This window comes from Nesoenas mayeri (assembly GCF_963082525.1).
Source record: "Nesoenas mayeri genome assembly, chromosome: 17".
NCBI classification, from domain to species: domain Eukaryota; kingdom Metazoa; phylum Chordata; class Aves; order Columbiformes; family Columbidae; genus Nesoenas; species Nesoenas mayeri.
In genome coordinates, this window is record NC_137565.1 from 12,380,062 (window position 1) to 12,397,782 (window position 17,721).

Consider the following 17,721-nt stretch of genomic DNA (forward strand, 5'->3'; position numbering starts at 1 on the left):
TGATGAATTCAAGAGAAGAAAATAAGTTTCTAAGTGATTTTCCAGCATTTTGCCTGCTGTTACCACCAGGCCAGATCCCAAAGTCCTGACCGGGGACCCATTTACACTGCGTTTGCTGCACCAGGGGGATGTGACTAAGCCAATGCAATGAAACGGAGAAGGACTTGGCCACGAGCTCTTTCCAGGGTAGAAGAGACCATGTTTTCTTCTCCCACCGCTGGAAGTTGCGATGGCTACACAGGCTCTAGGTTTGGGGAGGGACCCTGATCAAGGCATCCCCACCAGCGACTAATCTGGGCAAAAGAAGGAAAAGCCACGTTTCCAGGAGGGAAAACTGCTGTGAGTGTTGTACACAGGCAGGCACTGGAGCCCTGGCCAATGTCCCCAAAGGAGATGTCCCCAAGGGCCCAGCCTGCCCCTGGATCTACCCTGCTTCTTCCTCCCGGCGTTGGTGGAGCACATCGCCACACTCCTCCTCATCCTCTCCTGCCACTGTCACTGGCTTTTTCACCCCAGCAAGGACAGCCAGCACTGCAGTGACAAAGTGGCATGGGTACAGCACGCTGTTACCACCCTTCCCAACCACCCAAGTGGCGTCAAATGCACCCACAGCTTGGCCCTGTGCTCCCCCGACACCAGCCGTGACGTTGGGGTCTTAGGGGGCGCGGGCAGAGGGACAGGGACTTACTCTGCCGACTTCCAGAAGTGCCCGGGGTGGGAAAGGCGACGGTTGCGCTTTGGCAGTTTCTCCAGCATGTCCATGAGCTTGGTGAAGGTGGGTCTCTCCTCTTGCTCGTAGGCCCAGCAGAAGAGGAGGATGTCCTGCAGCCACAGGGGTGAGCACATGAGCAAGCCTGGCCAGTCCCTGTCCCACCATGACTCCCGCACCCAATGACCACCCTGCGAGGACCCCACACCCTTGAGGGGAGGGGATGTGCAAGCTGGGCTGATGCTGGTGTCACAGCAGCATAGAATCATAGAGTCATTTTGCTTGGAAAATGCTTGTTCGTTTCTATCCACAACAGGAAGATCTGGTGATTGAGGGGAATTTAACTCAAAATTTCCCAAAGCAGGAAGGTACTTGGAGTAGGACTGAGCCACACTGGCTGCGGACAGAAGGACAGATCGTGGGCAGCACAGCGTTTTTCCAAGAGAACCCTCCACCCAGGGCACATTCTCCCTGCCCGCACACCGATGCCCACGTGGCTCCAGTGCCTGCCTCCAAACCTACCGAGATCTCCTTGCCCATCCCGATCTGGCTGAGGTTGGGCTTCATTCCTCTTCCCACCTGCCAGATTATCGCCTCTGCCGGCTGCGTCTTGAAGGGCCATTCCCGTGCGTGCAGCTCGTACCAGATGGTGCTGTGGGGAGACAGTGGGGTCAGGGGATGGAAAGGCACCCCAGGTTGGGGGGACAGGGACATCTGGCCATTGCATTCACATCACCACCTCTGCCTGCTCCAAAATCACCGACATCCATTAAATGTTTCACACCTGATACAACACCAGAGGTGCTCAGCCCTCATTATGGAGATAGCACCTCTCCCACTTTCCCGACGGGGAAACTGAGGCTGTCGACCGAGTGTCAGGGAAGGACAAGCCTGAGCATTCCCTTTCGCTCTGAGTTTTCCCTTTTTCTTCTGCAAAAAAGCTCTCCAAGATGCAAACAATCCATCCAAGCCATGGCATGGACCATCCCCTGTGCCCTCACCGGATGATGGCACACGTGAACCTGCGGCCATCTGCTGCTGCACCGCTCTTAGCACTAAGCCAGCCCCTCCTTTCCGTGAGGACACCCAAATCCAAGGGAATATCCCAAAATGAAGGCGTCTCTGGCCGATCTCTGGCCGCCCCCGTGGTTCTCCACCCCCGCTACCGCCTGGGAGTTCTGCATCCTTGTTTTCTGGCACCCGGAGCTGGATGAGACCCGACTCCCACAGCGCTGGCCCCAGTTTCCAAGGCAAATACCCTGGAGCTGCTTTTCCCTTCCAGGGATGGCATCACGGCAGGTTAAAGCAGCAAGACATGAGCTTGAAACAGCATTAAGGTGGAAAAATCTGGTGGAGGGGGTCTGATAAATGAAAGATCAGTCTTGGATAGGGGGTTTCCTGATGCTGGAAATCAGCTTTTGTGGTTTTGGAAAAATATGCACATTTCGATTGTAAATCTGAAAAAAATGTGAATAATGTGAGATGCCTGTTGGTGCTGCAGGTGTGGAGGAATCAGGGGCTGGAGAGGGGCAGGTCCTGGGGACACAGGACAAGATGCTCCAGCAGGAGTGGGGATTTCAAAGGTGCCTCAGTGCCCCCAGTGCAGCTCAATTCAAGTTTCTACTTGGAGGTTTGGGACTTGATTTTTCACCCTCCCACTTTGAGGCGCATCCAAAATCTCTGGGCTGCGTTTCCTGGGATATGGATGGCGCTACGGAGAGGAGTTTGCTGCTCCATCTCCTTTTGCATGAGAAGACCACACGTCTATTATAATACTAATTATTGCTGCGATCTCTCAGGCTTCAGCAAGCACACATCACCAGCCTCAGCCCCCCCACTCTCCACCGCCCTCACACACACTTTAATTTAACATTTCTGCCTTCTTCTAGAGTCTTTAAAAGATCTTTTCCTCTTGCTGTCGCTGATCCTCAAATCCCTAAGGAGAAGCAGCGATGGCAATAACCCTCCGGATCATCCCTGAGCCTCCTGGGCTCAGCCGAGGGCAGCAGAAACAAGAAAGGGGAAAAAATGTGGGAAAATCTTTTAATCTTTTAAGGAAACTCATGCTTTATGTAAGGGCAGAGCTTACACTTGAAAAAAAAGGAAAAACTGAGTCTAAGTAACTAACTCTCACTTTGTTCAATACAATCTCTTAATTACTTCTCTATTTTTGTGCTAAAGTTATACCTCAGGGAAGGGGGGGAAAAAAGCGAGACCATTTCAGCTTTAATTACTGCGGTTTTGATGGAAATATCGCCTCCGATAACAGCCCCACGTGCACTAATCCCCGCAGCCTTTAAGGTGTCCACGAGAAAATTAATCTGCTGGGTAAAACCCCCAGCCCTACATCTGCCTCCAGAAAGGTCTGATCAGGGCGACTGGGCTCCTGTTTGTGTTCAGATAACCAGCAGGAGTGATGAGCCGGATCACTGAAAGAGACTCATCAATTCTCCTCTTCTCGGACTTTTGGCATCTTTTCCCACCACTGTCAGACCCCTGCAACCAGCTGCAGGGGAGAACCAGGGTGTCTGGGAGCTTCCAGACCTGTGTCCAAAACCCTCTGCATCCAGAGCATCTTTGCATTGGTACCCACCCCAGGAGGATGCAGGGGAGAGATTCTGCCAGGTTGCATCCCCAGGATGCTCTGGATCCTGCTGCCTGGAGACACCCTGGTCCATAGAATAGACACATACAATCATTTTGGATGGAAAAGATGCTCAAGATCATAGAGTCCAACCATTACCCACCCCTGTCCCTGCCCCATGTCCCTGAGAACCTCATGTCCGTCTGTCCAACCCTCCAGGGATGTGACTCCAGCACTGCCCTGGGCAGCCTGTTCCAATGCCCCACAGCCCTTTGGGGAAGAAATTGTTCCCACATCCAACCTCAACCTCCCCTGGCGCAACTTGAGGCCGTTTCCTCTGCTCCTGGCGCTTGTTCCTGGGGAGCAGAGCCCGACCCCCCTGGCTCCAAGCTCCTTTCAGGCAGTTCAGAGATCAGAAGGTCTCCCCTCAGCTCCTGTTCTCCAGCTGAACCCCCAGGTCCCTCAGCCGCTCCATCACACTTGTGCTCCAGCCCCTCACCAGCTCCGTTCCCTTCTAGCTACAACAGGAGGATTTAGTGATTGAGAGGAATTTAACTCAAAATTTCTCAAAACAGGAAAGTGCTCCGAGCCCAGCGATGGGGATTCCCATGGTCAGCATCCCCTTGGCATTGCAGCAAGTGAACAGTGTCCCTGTCCCCCGCCGGCTGCTCAGAGCAGCTCGCACATGACACAACCGCGCTGGTTCTCTGCCACCCACCCGCCTGCCCTGCCACAGGGACTCACCCCAGGGCAAAGACATCCGAGTGCTTGGAGAAGGGCAGCTTGTCCTCCTCGGTGTCTGGCGAGAGCTGGCGGATGATCTCGGGGGCGAGGTGGCACAACCAGCCGTTCTGGATCCGCAGCTTGTTCTCTCGCCTGCCAAAACATGGAGCCAAAGCCTTGGGTGACACAGCAGGGGACATCACCACCATGTGAGCAGCCTCACAGCCCTCCCACCACCTCTGCAGGACATTTAAGCCTGGTTTTCCCTACAGCATCCTAGTAAATCTGAGTTTTAACCCTGCTCTGAGCAATGCCAGCAGAGTGGCGTTGTTCCTGTCCCAGGCGACAGGGCAGTTTGGTCACAGGACGGTGGTGAGGGGGAGCTTTGGCTCTGCCAGGCTGGTGATGGGGACACAGGGTCTGCTGCGGCCCTCACTGTGACCATCACACCAAAACACCTTCAAAGAGCAAGGGGTAAATCCCACCAGCGCTGGCACCTGAACTGGTGTGAGCAGGAGGCAGGGCTGGGAATCTCTAAGGGTCTCTTCTGACCAAACCCACCCTATAATAATCACCTGGAAATCAGTGTTTTCAGGTGTTTCACCCCAAACAGCCTCTCCAGCCCACCTTGGTGTCCAAGCCTCCCATCCCATCACCCACAGAAGCAGCCTGGCTTTGGCACAATCACCCACCCCACGATATGTCGTGGCCAATCTCACTGTGATGTTGCTATTAAATCTCAGGCTGCCACCCAAATATTTCACTTCATCTTTAATGGCACTCACCAGCCCCTCAGCTAACCTCAGACAGTTTTTTTCATCCTCAAGGTCCCTCTGCTTGGTACAAACACATGAGGCTCCTTTGGCCAAGAGCTGAGGATGATAGCAGTTGCTGCTTCATCCTTCCCACCCTCCAGCAGGCACCCGGGATGCACCACTGGCATAAAAAGGGTCCCCAGGCAGGGACCACCAATGGTGGTAACACATTAAGCAGCTTGATCATGTGTCTGAGCCCAAATTCTGCAGCATAGTTTTGCAGGAGGTAACAAAAACTGTCCCATGTCATGTCGGGTTTAGAGAAGGATGAGCCCATTGACTTGTACCAAGGGATTTCTCCCTGTTTATGCTTTGATGACCTCCCAAAGGTGGTGACACATATGGGGAAGGGATGGCTGGGAGGTCACCTGTCCCCTGAACTTCATTCTGGGGCCAAAATCCCAGAGCCCAGGAAATACCATCCAGGCACCGGTTTCTCCATCCACCCCTGAGGCAGGATGACAAGCTCCCACCACAAACAGCTGGATGGATTGTGGCTGCGTGCACACAACAGGTACAATCCCAAGATAATGCAGTCTGGATCATCCCAGCCATAAAACCACACCTGTCCCCCAGCATCACCCCCAGAGGAGGAACCCCCTCCCTAGGGAAGGACACTGCCTGTCCAGGGAATTAACTGATTGAGCCTCCATAACCCCCTCCGGGGACTCGACGGCTCCTTGTCACCCTGCTGCCCCGGAGCCACCGCCGCAATCAGCAGCTCCGGCCAGACACGGACCCTGCATCACCAGGAGCCGGGGCCGAGAGCACTTTGGCACAGGGGGGAGACTTTCAGTTTCCCAGCTGGCTCCCGCCACCTCCTCCAGCCCTGCACAGCTCTTAATTACAAGCCGGCATTAAGCATCGGGGCAATTAGAGAGACGCGGAGGAGCTCGCTGCGTGTCTGCGGTGTCCACCCTCGGGCGGGCAGCGGGGAGCGGGACGCGGTGGGCAGCGCTCAGATCTGCTCCGCCGCCCGCAGCACGGCCAGGATTCCACCTGCGCCTTTTCTTTTTGCTCACTCAAGTGCTGAGATATCCCAGCAGTGGCATCCAGGGATGCTCCAGGGCAGGGATTTGGCTCCGCAGTTCCCCTCTGAGCCCAGTCCCGTCCTGCAGCAAAGCTCACGTACACCTGAACACACAGCTGCGGGTTTACGAGCTTCCAGCAACAAAGGCCGAGCTTTAGCGCAATCCCAAACGCGGCTCAATTGCAGCAATTTGAGGTTTCGTGACAAAAGTTTGCCTGGCTTCATAACTGACCCAGCCGCTTCCACCAGCAGAAAGCAGCACAATCAGCCAAGCGTCTGGCAAACCCACCCAAGGACGAGCCGCCCCAAGGCAAAAGCAAGAGCAGAAATGCTCCTCAGACTACTCAAGACCCACCCCATGCTCCTCCTAATTACAAAGCAGCCCTACCGAGCCAAACGATGTTTAAATAAGGAAGAAATAAATCTGATTTCATCAAAATAAGATGCCGGATTATGAAGTCTCTGCAGAAGGTATTTTAGTTGTGACAGCCATCTCATTTTTCAGCAGGACAAGCACGGCACGGCATGGACAGACACTGCGAACTTGTGCCAGGTGCTTCCACAAACTGAAGGTGACCCTGCTCTAGGAGGACAAGGAGGATTTTTAAGCCAGTGAAAAGAGGCCAGTTTGTAGTTCTCGTTCACACCTGAAGCAACATCACCATCCTTAACTTGACCTGTAAAAATTTGCTCCCTTCTCCATACATGCTTGTCCTGCAGCCACACAAGCCCCCAAGGACCCAAACCTGGGCTTTATCATTCTTCTCCATATGAGAAAAACATGAACAGCTAAAAAACACCAAACAAGACCAACCAATAAACAACAACACAACACCCTAAGAAGGGAAATAAGACTTGTAGACGCTGCTTCAAAATTCATGGTGACCAATGACTGTGGATCCCCAAAACCTTCTCTCAGCTCTCCACCAGCAGAAGACACGTGTGCCACCAGCAGTCCATGGCAGCCACACCTCAGGACAGGAATTGCCTTATTTTCTTAATTTTTCTAGCAAAACACTCCTCATTTCTGCCCAGCCTTGCAAATCTGACCATCCTTCCTCTCCTGAGCAACCTTCTGGACTTTAACCCCCAGGTGACACCTGGATATTGATGGCCACACATTGATCTCCCCCATCGCATACCCCATTTCCCCAGCATCACCTCTCATTTTATCACCAGGGCATGTGTAAAGTTCACAGCAAAGGTCTCTGGCAAAACTGAGCCATTTTTGCCCAAACCCTTTCAGTGGAATGAGTTGCAACCTCATCCTTGCAGGACTCAAATCCCAAACCCCCTGCCCAGCTGCTAAACCAGAGCCAAACCCCACGTCTCTGCTGCTGGGTTTCTTGGGCTTCCTGAGCTTTTCCCTAACTTTGTGCTAAAACCAGATGATATTTATACAAGCGGAACGGAGAGGCTGGCTGCCCGGCTCGCCGGGATGGACAGAGGCGCTCGTTGCCTTTTCCTCTAATCCTTTAACCTCATCACACAGAAATTATTAAAAATATATATATAGTTTCCAAAGAGCATTTTATCTCTTGAGCATCTTCGCCGTAAAGCGATGATCGGCCATGACAAGCTCTCCAGCAACAAGCTGCATCGCATGGGGTGATGGAGACCAAAAGGACCAGGAGGTGGGTACCACACTACCAGAGGAAACCTGCTCGAGCTGCCGGTGCCGATAACACCGCGCTTGGCTCAACCTCCTTTTGGCACAAAGAGTTTAGCGAAAAGGCACTCTCCCACTGGGAAAAGTCAGCAACGCTCTTTTTATTTGTTTTAACAAATAATAAAAATATGACCTTTGTTCTTTTTCCCCTCTTCTGTTTCCTTTCCCTCCCCCCAGCTTTGCTTCTCTTCCTTTCCACGGCTGCTGAAAGTCTTTGCCCTGCCGTGGCTGGAGCTTGAAAACCTCACAAAGCACTAGGAAAAAAATACACCACAACCAAACATTTAATAAGGAACATTTACCAAATGGACTTAATTCCAAATCCAAAGAGACCCAAAATGTCACAGCGTTGTAAATGTCCCGAGCTTGGCTCTCATTTGCTCTGTGTCTTGCTCCATGCCCTGGCTTGGCATGGACACCACGGCCAGATGTCTGCAGCACCCAAAAGGTCACCAGAGCAGCTGGGGGACAACCACAGGGACGGCACCGCTCGACCTGGCCTGTCGCTTCATCAGCCCAGAGGCAGGAGATGAAGCAGATGCGGGGGATTTATGATGGTGTTGGGGAAAGGCCAAGGAATGAGACAGCTTTGCCAGCCCCAGTGAAACAGAGCCCAAGAAGTGTGTCCTGGCTGTTTTGGCCATGGAAATTATGTATCCCATGGGAAGAGGTTGGGTTCAAGAGACCCTGCCCGGGGCCAGGTCCTGCCTCTTCAAACCAAACAGCTGGAGACCTGCACAAAACATCATGCTCCTTCCTACCCATCAAGAGCAACTCTGCCTTCCTGAACATAGAATCATAGAATCATTTTGGATGGAAAAGATGCTCAAGATCATGGAGTCCAACCATAACCCACCCCTGGCACTGCCCCATGTCCTGAGAACCTCATCTCCATGTCCAGCCCTCCAGGGATGGCGACTCCAGCACTGCCCTGGGCAGCCTGTTCCAATGCCCCACAGCCCTTTGGGGAAGAAATTGTTCCCACATCCAACCTCAACTTCCCCTGGTGCAACTTGAGGCCGTTTCCTCTGCTCCTGGCGCTTGTTCCTGGGGAGCAGAGCCCGACCCCCCTGGCTCCAAGCTCCTTTCAGGCAGTTCAGAGATCAGAAGGTCTCCCCTCAGCACTTGCAGGGGAGGTTTTTGGGCTCCCTCCCTGTGTTCTCAGCTGAACAGGATGCTCTAGGGTATGTGGAGGAATGTCAGTATTTCCACCACACCATGTCCTACCTGCCCGCTTGGAGAACTCCCGAGATGCTGAAGAGGCCGAAGTCCGTGATCACCACCTTCCCATTGTCATAGAAAACATTTTTTGACTTGAGATCCTTGTGAAGAATCCCCTTGGCGTGCAGGTAACCCATTCCCTAGGATGGAAAACAGAAAAAAACAACCCAAAATTCAAAAAGCAGCACAACTACATGGGATAATCCCAGCACGAGGGCAGCCTCATGACTGCTGAGATGGGGAGATCCCGGCTGCCAGCGTCCCTGTGCCGCGGCGGCACATCCACAATCCCGAACCATGTCTGGGCCACAGGCAAAGGCGGCACGTCCCCAAATGTCCCTGCAGACAGGGCAAGTGTCCGGGGAGGTCCCTGGTTTGGGGCGGGTGATGCTCACAGAGCGCGATGGGATGTGTGGCTGTGACGGCACCTGCTCATCTTCCTGATTAATAGGTTATGCAAGAAAAATTAGCAGCAAACCAAACTGCCAGTCGCTTTCCTGAAATCCTCCGCTGAGAAACTGATGATGATGATGTTTTCACCTTGGTTCTCTTTGGCGGCTGGGAGCAGAGGGGTAATAAGTCAAAGCTCTCCATCCCCATACCCTGACTGAGCCATTAGTGCTGCCCACGTGTGTGCTGGTACCATTAGCCGGGAAACAAGCACCGCGCAGGAGTCCTGCCTTCATTCTTTTCCCCTAGGAAAAACTACTTGGTGGTTAATTAAAATCATTGTTAATGATGCAAAAAAAAAAAAGCACCATGGGTGGGAAATCCAAATTCCCCTGCACTGGGCTTGTTTAACACTGGCAAATCAAGCGGATTGCCGACAGCTCCGTGTGATGGATGTGCAGCCCAATGGGATAATCGGCTCTGGGAATGAGGAAGGTGATAAAAGCCATTTATCCTGAGATCAGTAGGGCTTCTGATGCTGTCTCGATTTTCATTCTAATAAGCAGACTAGGAGAACTTGGTGTAGAGGGAGCTAACAAAGAATAAATACCAAACAGGCCAGCAAACTGTTGCTTTAGAGCAAATATCAGTTGTCCATCACCGACAAGTGATTGACAACTTCAAAGGGGCTGATAAGAAAGATGGGGACAGACTTCTGAGCAGGGCCTGTTGCAATAGGACAAGGGGTGATGGTTTTAAACTAAAGGGGGGAGATTCAGGCTGGACATGAGGAAGAAATTGTTGCCCTGAGGGTGGTGAGAGCCTGGCCCAGGTTGGCCAGAGAGGTGGTGGCTGAACCATCCCTGGAGACATCCCAGGCCAGGCTGGACGGGGCTCTGAGCAACCTGAGCTGGTGCAGATGTCCCTGCTCATGGCAGGGGGGGCACTGGGGAGCTGGGAAGGGCCCTTCACCCCAAACTGTTCTGTGACTCTATCACATGGGAGGATTTATTAACTGGCTTTCCATGGGGATCCATCCTCAGTGTGATCTTTTCACTTTTATCATCATTAACTATGCATGCAGTGGAACAAGAAGATAGCTTTAAGTTTGGAGCTGACGTGGAGCTGGGAGGCATGATCCACATTTAGAAACTATCTGGAAAAATTGGGAATGCAACCTGAAAATCCCCTAGATCCTCAAATGCAAGGATAAGAGAGAAACCCTGAAGGTACTGAGGAGTCAACAGCAGCACAGACCTGCAGGGCTCCGCTCCAGGGGCAGCAGGACAGGCTGGGGACAGCCAGGGACAGCGTGCTGCTGGGGACAGCAAACACCCCCTCCCAGCACATCACAGGGGCCACACCCCAAAGGGCCTCTGCTAAAGGATGCTGGAGAAAGAAAAGGATTTGGGGGTCTTAAGATGCCACAGCTGGATGCCAGGACCATTCCAGGCACCGAGATTAATTATGGGGCTCCATGTCCCAGTACATGAAATAATGATGAGGTTTAAAAATCTGCTTTGAAATGTCACTGTCACCTTCACAAAGCACCGGGGTTGTGCCAGGAACAACATTTTGATGCCATGAGCCTGTTCCTCCTGCAAGGTGCACCCATGGGGCAGGACCTGGCAACATGGGGATGTTCCACAGCCCCTTCCAGCACCCCAGGGAGACAGGAGGTGGCATCAGGGACTTTGCACCTATGCAATGGATGGGAATGCATATCCCATGTGATCAAAGGCAGCCAAGCCTTCGCTGAAGGTGTTTCTCAAGGAGCTCTGGGCAAAGCCAAATCCCTCGCCTCGCTCCGCAGGGTACCGCACAGATCCCACTGCAAATTCCAGCCCCGTCGCCTTTGCCTGCGGGATGATCTGTGAGAAAACACTCTCGGCCCAGTAATGCCTTAATTTGCTGGGCTGCCCGGCGTATGTGAAAAGCCAGCTCCCTCTGCCGGCTTCGCTTCTTAAATAAATTAACTTTCGCCTCCAGAGGATCGCGGCAAAACAAGAGCCCTCGCACCCGCTAATCCCATAAACTCAATGGCTTCTCCTATCACAAACAGGGACACAAAGGATAAAGGCAAACAACTGCCATGACCAGGTAGGGGAGCCAACGCCTCCACCTGGTCCTGCCTCCAGCTCCTCTGGGTGATGCTGCCCCAAGCCAAACCAAACCAAGATGTCAAGGTTTTCCTTCATTTCTCCATGCCAGCCACCTCCAAGTCCATCAAAACATCCATAACATCTGCTGATGGTTGACATGGAAATGTGAGAAGGCAAATAATCATAGAATAGTTTGGGTTTGAGGGCCCTTCCCAGCTCCCCCAGTGCCCCCCTGCCATGAGCAGGGACATCTGCACCAGCTCAGGTTGCTCAGAGCCCCGTCCAGCCTGGCCTGGGATGTCTCCAGGGATGGTTCAGCCACCACCTCTCTGGCCAACCTGGGCCAGGCTCTCACCACCCTCAGGGCAACAATTTCTTCCTCATGTCTGCCCTAGGCAGAGAAGCTGCTCCTCCTGGTGCACACCAGCAACAAGCCACGTGTTTGGAGGGGGCTGAGACAGAAGCGTGATGGATCTATCCTGCAAGCAGGAGCTGTTGTCTTAAAATCCCTCCGGTAAGCAGGGAGAGCCTGTGCTGAGCAACCATGTGGCACAGCTTTGCCTTGGGACTTCTGCTCATTCCTATGGGCACCCAGGTTGGACCCAAAGTCCTTCTGCCCTGCAGTGGGTTGCAACAGGATCACCAAACCCCTGGGGTAACAACCAGCTCTATGGGCATTCATGCTGATTCGCTCCAGCACATCTCATGGGTGAAGTTCTTCATGGTGATGCTTTCATCTCACACATCCAGTGATGTTTCCCCAGCCCTAAGGATGCCTCGCAACATCACAAAGAGTTTGAGGTTTCCAGCCTCTTCCCAATGCACATGCAGCTGCAGAAGACAGCAATGTCATTCGCCTCATCCTCAAAACCCCAACCCACACGGAGCGATACAGCCCACACAGAGCAAGAGGCTGAACCGAGACATCACCTCCTGCTGGGAACATCTGGAGGCGAGAACCCCGAGTGCAAGAGTGGCAGAACTCAGGGGAAAAAAATGTGAGACAAGCCTATGTGATGGCGGAGCTGTTTGCTCAGGGGGAAAATCCATCTTTAAAAAGTGGAAAATACAAATTACAAATAGAATGAAGCGGAGAGGCCCTTGGCTGCCTCAGACACCCCAACGTACAAGCCAGAGCTTGCAAGAAGGTGCCACCACCTGGCTTTTGAGGTATCCTGTAGCCCTGACAGCATGACCCAACGGGCCCAGCAGCACCCCTGGGGCAGGTAGACCTGCTGGGTGCCTCAGGACAGCACAACAAAGACTCAGGGTTCATCTCCTGTGGCTTTCCCCGTCACCTCAACATGGGGCTCAGCCAGGTCACTGCTCCAAGATGCCTCTTGCAGCACCCGTACAGACATGGGCAGCCACAAACGTGGTTAAGCTTCTGTTCAACCATCAGCTCCTGCCTGGACCCCAGAGACTTTGGGGGAATTTAATGAATTTCCTTTAAAAACAGCATGCACTTTGCTAAATCTGGGTGTAAATAAACACAAAATAGGCAGTTTAATGGGACAGCTTAAGCATGGACAGGGAAACGGCACCATTCAGTTCATATTGCAGAACACATTCTGGTTTATAACAAAGCTTTAGAAATTGAAGGGGGGTTTAAGATCTTCCAGAAAGACAACTATTTTTCTTTGCTTTTGTTTTTCCCAAAGAAAGATGTTAAACATGAGCTCAGCCCCAGGTGATGTGGCCTTGCTGGGGGCCAGAGGTGCTGGTTGACCTTGAGCAGGGCACATGGTCAATGTCACGGCTCCCATGGTGGGACACATGCCAGATACTTCTGGTATCATTTGGTGCTAAATATGTCTGGAATCACAGCACAACCCTCCTTTGGCAGACGGCTCAACACCTCTCAGGAAAACGAGCCGTCACGGACACTCACTGGGAAGCTCTGATGGCTCAGGACCCAACTTCCCGGCCACATGAGGATGCTCCCCAGCATCTATTTATATGATCACATCTGGAGTGCTGAACATGCACTTTGAGTCATCTCGGTGAAAGGAAAAGCTTTTTTAGCTCTGAAAAACAGCCGTGTGCTCAGCCTCATGGCACACACAGCTCCCTGCCACGAGCATCGTGGCACCAGCTCCTCAACCGCCGGGATGCTCTCACTACTGAGACATGGAAACCTCAGACCAACTGCACATTCTTATTCTTTTTCCAAAAGCGAAGGAACATCCAACTAGCAACTTGCTCACAGGAGCAAAGGCAGACTCAAATACCAGCACTCTGAAGGGGGAAGAGAAGCTGCGGCCTGGGCAGGAACAACCCCAGGTTCCAGTGTAAGTTGGGGAATGACCTGTTAGAGAGCAGCGTAGGGGAAAGGGACCTGGGGGTCCTGGGGACAGCAGGGTGACCATGAGCCAGCACTGGGCCCTTGTGGCCAGGAAGCCAATGGGACCTGGGGTGGGTTAGAAGGGGGTGGTCAGTAGGTCAGAGAGGTTCTCCTGCCCCTCTGCTCTGCCCTGGGGAGACCACACCTGGAATCTTGTGTCCAGCTGTGGCCCCTCAGTTCCAGCAGGACAGGGAACTGCTGCAGAGAGTCCAGCGCAGCCACCAAGATGCTGAAGGGAGTGCAGCATCTCCCGTGTGAGGAAAGGCTGAGGGAGCTGGGGCTCTGGAGCTGGACAAGAGGACACTGAGGGGGGACTCATTCCTGGGGATCAATATGGAAAGGGGGAGTGTCAGGAGGATGGAGCTAGGCTCTGCTGGTGACAACCAGTGACAGGACAAGGGGCAATGGGTGCAAACTGGAAAACAAGAGGTTCCACTTAAATCTGAGAAGCAACTTGTTTGGGGTGAGGGTGTCAGAGCCTGGCCCAGGCTGCCCAGGGAGGTTGTGGAGTCTCCTTCTGTGCAGACATTCCAACCCGCCTGGACACCTTCCTGTGTAACCTCATCTGGGTGTTCCTGCTCCATGGGGGGATTGCACTGGATGAGCTTTCCAGGGCCCTTCAACCCCTGACATTCTGGGATCCTGTGATACTGAATCTCTTGACTGTATGTACTGAATCTCGGCAATGCTAAGGCCCTCCAAACCCCTGACATTCCGTGATTCTGTGTGATGAGCCCCAAGTTGCACGGGGAGCCCATGGGAAGCCTTGGTGCCACCCCAGCTCAGCTCAGACTGGGTGAGGGAGGTCTAAGAGACCTGGATTTTAAAGCTGAGGTGCTATCCCACCCAGCCTCTTTGATTTCTTCACTCCTGCTCCATGGAGCAGCTTGGCTGGGTTCTCAAATGGATCTGGACCCTCACGGGTGCCCGGCTGTCCCCCCACCACTCTGTACCTTCACAATTTCTTGCGCTATCTGCCTCGTCTTGTTGACATCCAGGACAATTTTGGCATCTCTCACCACCGAGTAGAGAGTCCGTCCTTTGCACAGGCTGAAAGAACAGGAAAAGGGAAAGACAAAAACATGGTTTATAAAACCCTGCCAAGAAACATCCCCAAATTACAAAGGCAGCGGTTGTGTCAGGGAATTTTAAATAACCACAAGAGCTTCGGCTACATGTCAAGGCAGATTGAAGATTCCATGAGGAAATTGGGCGGTGTCCCCAGTTTGGCACTGGGAGGAGCGGGTGCTGCTCCCCAGTGTGTGCTGGTGCCACCACCGTGGTGTCGAGCCCTGTAAGGGGTGACCTGGGGATCCCCATGTCCCAGCCATGAGCAAAACCACTTGGTCCTCTCGCTTCAGACTTCTTGAGCTTCTTCCCTCAAGAGGATACAACACTCACAGATGTAACATGAGTCAAAAGAGGAAAGACGTGGAGGGGAAAAAATAACAACAAATCCCAATGCACTGTACAATGTCCTCCAATTTTCCTTCTCGTACCAATTACAGTAAAATCTATTTACAGAGCCTTAATTATCAAAGGCAGCTGGAGGGGGAGGGGGGGATATAAACCAATTAAAAATATATTGACATTTGAATATCATAATGGAGGACGTGGGTGGATGCTGCCTCGACTCCCGCCCACAAAAAAAGGGCTTTTTTGCTTTTCTATACCCTCCCACGCTCATTACAGGCAACTATAGAACGATGAGACTGGATACCTGTGCCCAGAAAATAAAGCACCCAATACATACATTGGTAAAGAGGCTTTGGCAACCACAGATGCTAATTTGATCCTGTTCTAGTTAACAAATAAGAAGTTACAGGATTGAATTCCTGCATCTTCACTTGGCTCCACCGCTTTCCCCTTATCCCGGGGATGCCAGTATGGACCAGTCTGGATTTGTCCCCGGGGAGATAAGGGGTTTTGCCCTTTTTGGATGGAAACAACCAGCCTGGGCTGTTAGAAGGGCTGAGGAGCATCACACCGGCTCACCCTGGGTTTACCTGGGTACCATGATGCTCAGAGGGGGTGGTTCGGACCTCCAGCTTGGGCGAGGAAGAAGAGGCAGAGCAAGGGATGAAGGGCAGCGATGCTCAGCACAGCCCCATGGACAGGTGAGCAGCCCAGATAAATCAGGAATACAACACCATGACAAAGCCGCTCTTTTATCTTGGACCCCGTGGTGGCTCAGTGCAGAGCATTAAGGCAAAACCCCCAGGAGGATGCACCGTGGAGACATTGAAGACAGCAACAACAGTCCCCAAAAAGCATAGGCCGTCACCGTTCCTCCATTCTTATCACACATCCCCTGGCCAAGGCCATCACAAATAAGGTCCCTACGAGTGATTAAAATGTGATCCAGAAAGTGAGGATAACGCTTATTGGGAACAAACCTTGCTCGCTCCTCCAGAAGCTCATGGATACAAAAGACTCTCCTCTTCCTATGCTAAAAACTCCGTGGGCAGAGAGCACAGTTTTCAGGTCAAGGAGGAATGGGACTGATCCAATATCTCATGAGTTTTGAAAGACAACAGCATAGAAGAGGCTCTTAGGGACATGGTTTAGTGCTAGATTTAGGTTATGGTTGGACTCAGTGATCTTAAGGGTCTCTTCCAACCAAAATTATTCTATTATTCAAAGCACTTTATCATGGCTTGCATTGGGAATAACCTTGCTGGACACACGCAAGGCACAACGGGGAGTTCAGAGCATCTTCGTACCCTCCAAGTGCCTCCTCGGTAACACTTTCCTTGCTGGGGTGTCTCGGCACGTCCCTGAGCACCCCGGCTGGACTGGAAACCCCAGGCACTCACGATTATGAGCACCATCTCCCTCTAAAGCAGCCGATTCCTATCTCTTGACATCGTTTGGCTGCAGTCATGAAGAAATATGAGTTTTTCTCAAGATTAAGATCCAAGCACTCAAACCGCTACTTGGAAATAAGTGATAAAGACAACCCTTGGGTTTCTGCAACTGGAATTAAAGGGTGCAAAATAATGATGGACCACCTTCCCAGTATGGTTTTTTTTGCACTAATTTGCCAAATAGAGGTGTAAAGCTTTAAGTTCCATGATGCAAAAGGCTTTCTGTCACCTCCCATGACCTGCCTGTGCACAAAGGGGCCCACCAGCTCCCCAGCAAATGCCTGTTTTCCCCCAGAGAAAACCCTTCCAGAAAGTTGGTTTTGGTCTGCATTAGTCAGGAATCGACTTTACAAACGCCACAAATAGATTAGCGAGGGAAGGGAGTTTGATTTCAGCCCTAAAGGGAGTTAAGATCAGCTGTTTTCCAGGAAAAAGGGTTGTTTAGAGAAAAAAAACCTCCAATTTCTGCCTATATGAAGTGCAGAGATAACCCCAGGAGTGGAGCCCGCTGCCCCTTCCTGGCGAGATGCCCATCTCTCCATTTCATTTCCAGAGGAACATCACATTAAAGGAGGCAGCAGGTGCACCCGGCGCCAGCTCCGGCACAGAGGCAGCGGCCACCGCTCAGCCCTGGGGTGGTGGCACCAGCACACGGTGAAGGACACTGGCATGGGATGTGCCACCTCTGCTCCCCAGACCCCAAGGCAGCCCAGGTGCCTCTATCCTCCCCTCCATGAATAATTCCTCCAAATGAATTCAACTAGCGACAGCCACGTCGGTATTTGTTCGAGTTTTCTTGCTGGATAAGGAGCTGCCAACGCAGAGATAAAGCCCGGTTGATACCTATTTATGCAGCACCTGAGCCCATTCAGCCACCACCTGCACAACCTTTTCACGGCTAGAGCTCAACAATTTGGCTTCTTCAGGTTCCTCCTCTGCCGTCAATCGCTCCCCGTTCGGCACACAAAGCGCGGCTCCCGGGGCACGCACACCAGCTTCTGCCTCCCCGCTTCAAGAGGTCGACGCTGAGCCGCGGCATTGAGGTACCCGGGCGGCTGCGAGCGAGCGATGCCGCGGATCACACGGCCTGGGACGCCTACGCTTGACACCAGAAACAAAGGCAGATGATTTGCGTCTTCAGCTTATTCACCGCTGAAGTATGTATTCATCACCAAATACTTGTCTTCTCCTCTTCAACCTCTCCATCCCAGAGCAAGGAGGTTGGTGACACATGCCATGTTGGCCAAAGCCCAGACAGAGCCAAGGG

At 52.5% G+C, this 17,721-nt stretch overlaps 1 protein-coding gene across 1 annotated transcript in view; it reads right to left on the minus strand.

The window, feature by feature from the left end:
* Positions 1–684: 684 nt before the first annotated feature.
* The window catches only part of KSR2 (kinase suppressor of ras 2), a gene marked incomplete at both ends in the record, with an annotated part of 79,192 nt that continues 62,155 nt past the window's right edge, over positions 685–17,721 (minus strand). Inside the window, 5 exons of the mRNA XM_080355005.1 lie at positions 685–822; positions 1,232–1,361; positions 4,038–4,169; positions 8,758–8,891; positions 14,541–14,637. Coding sequence (XP_080211131.1) covers positions 685–822; positions 1,232–1,361; positions 4,038–4,169; positions 8,758–8,891; positions 14,541–14,637 — 631 coding nt within the window. The remainder of the gene's footprint in view (positions 823–1,231; positions 1,362–4,037; positions 4,170–8,757; positions 8,892–14,540; positions 14,638–17,721) is intronic.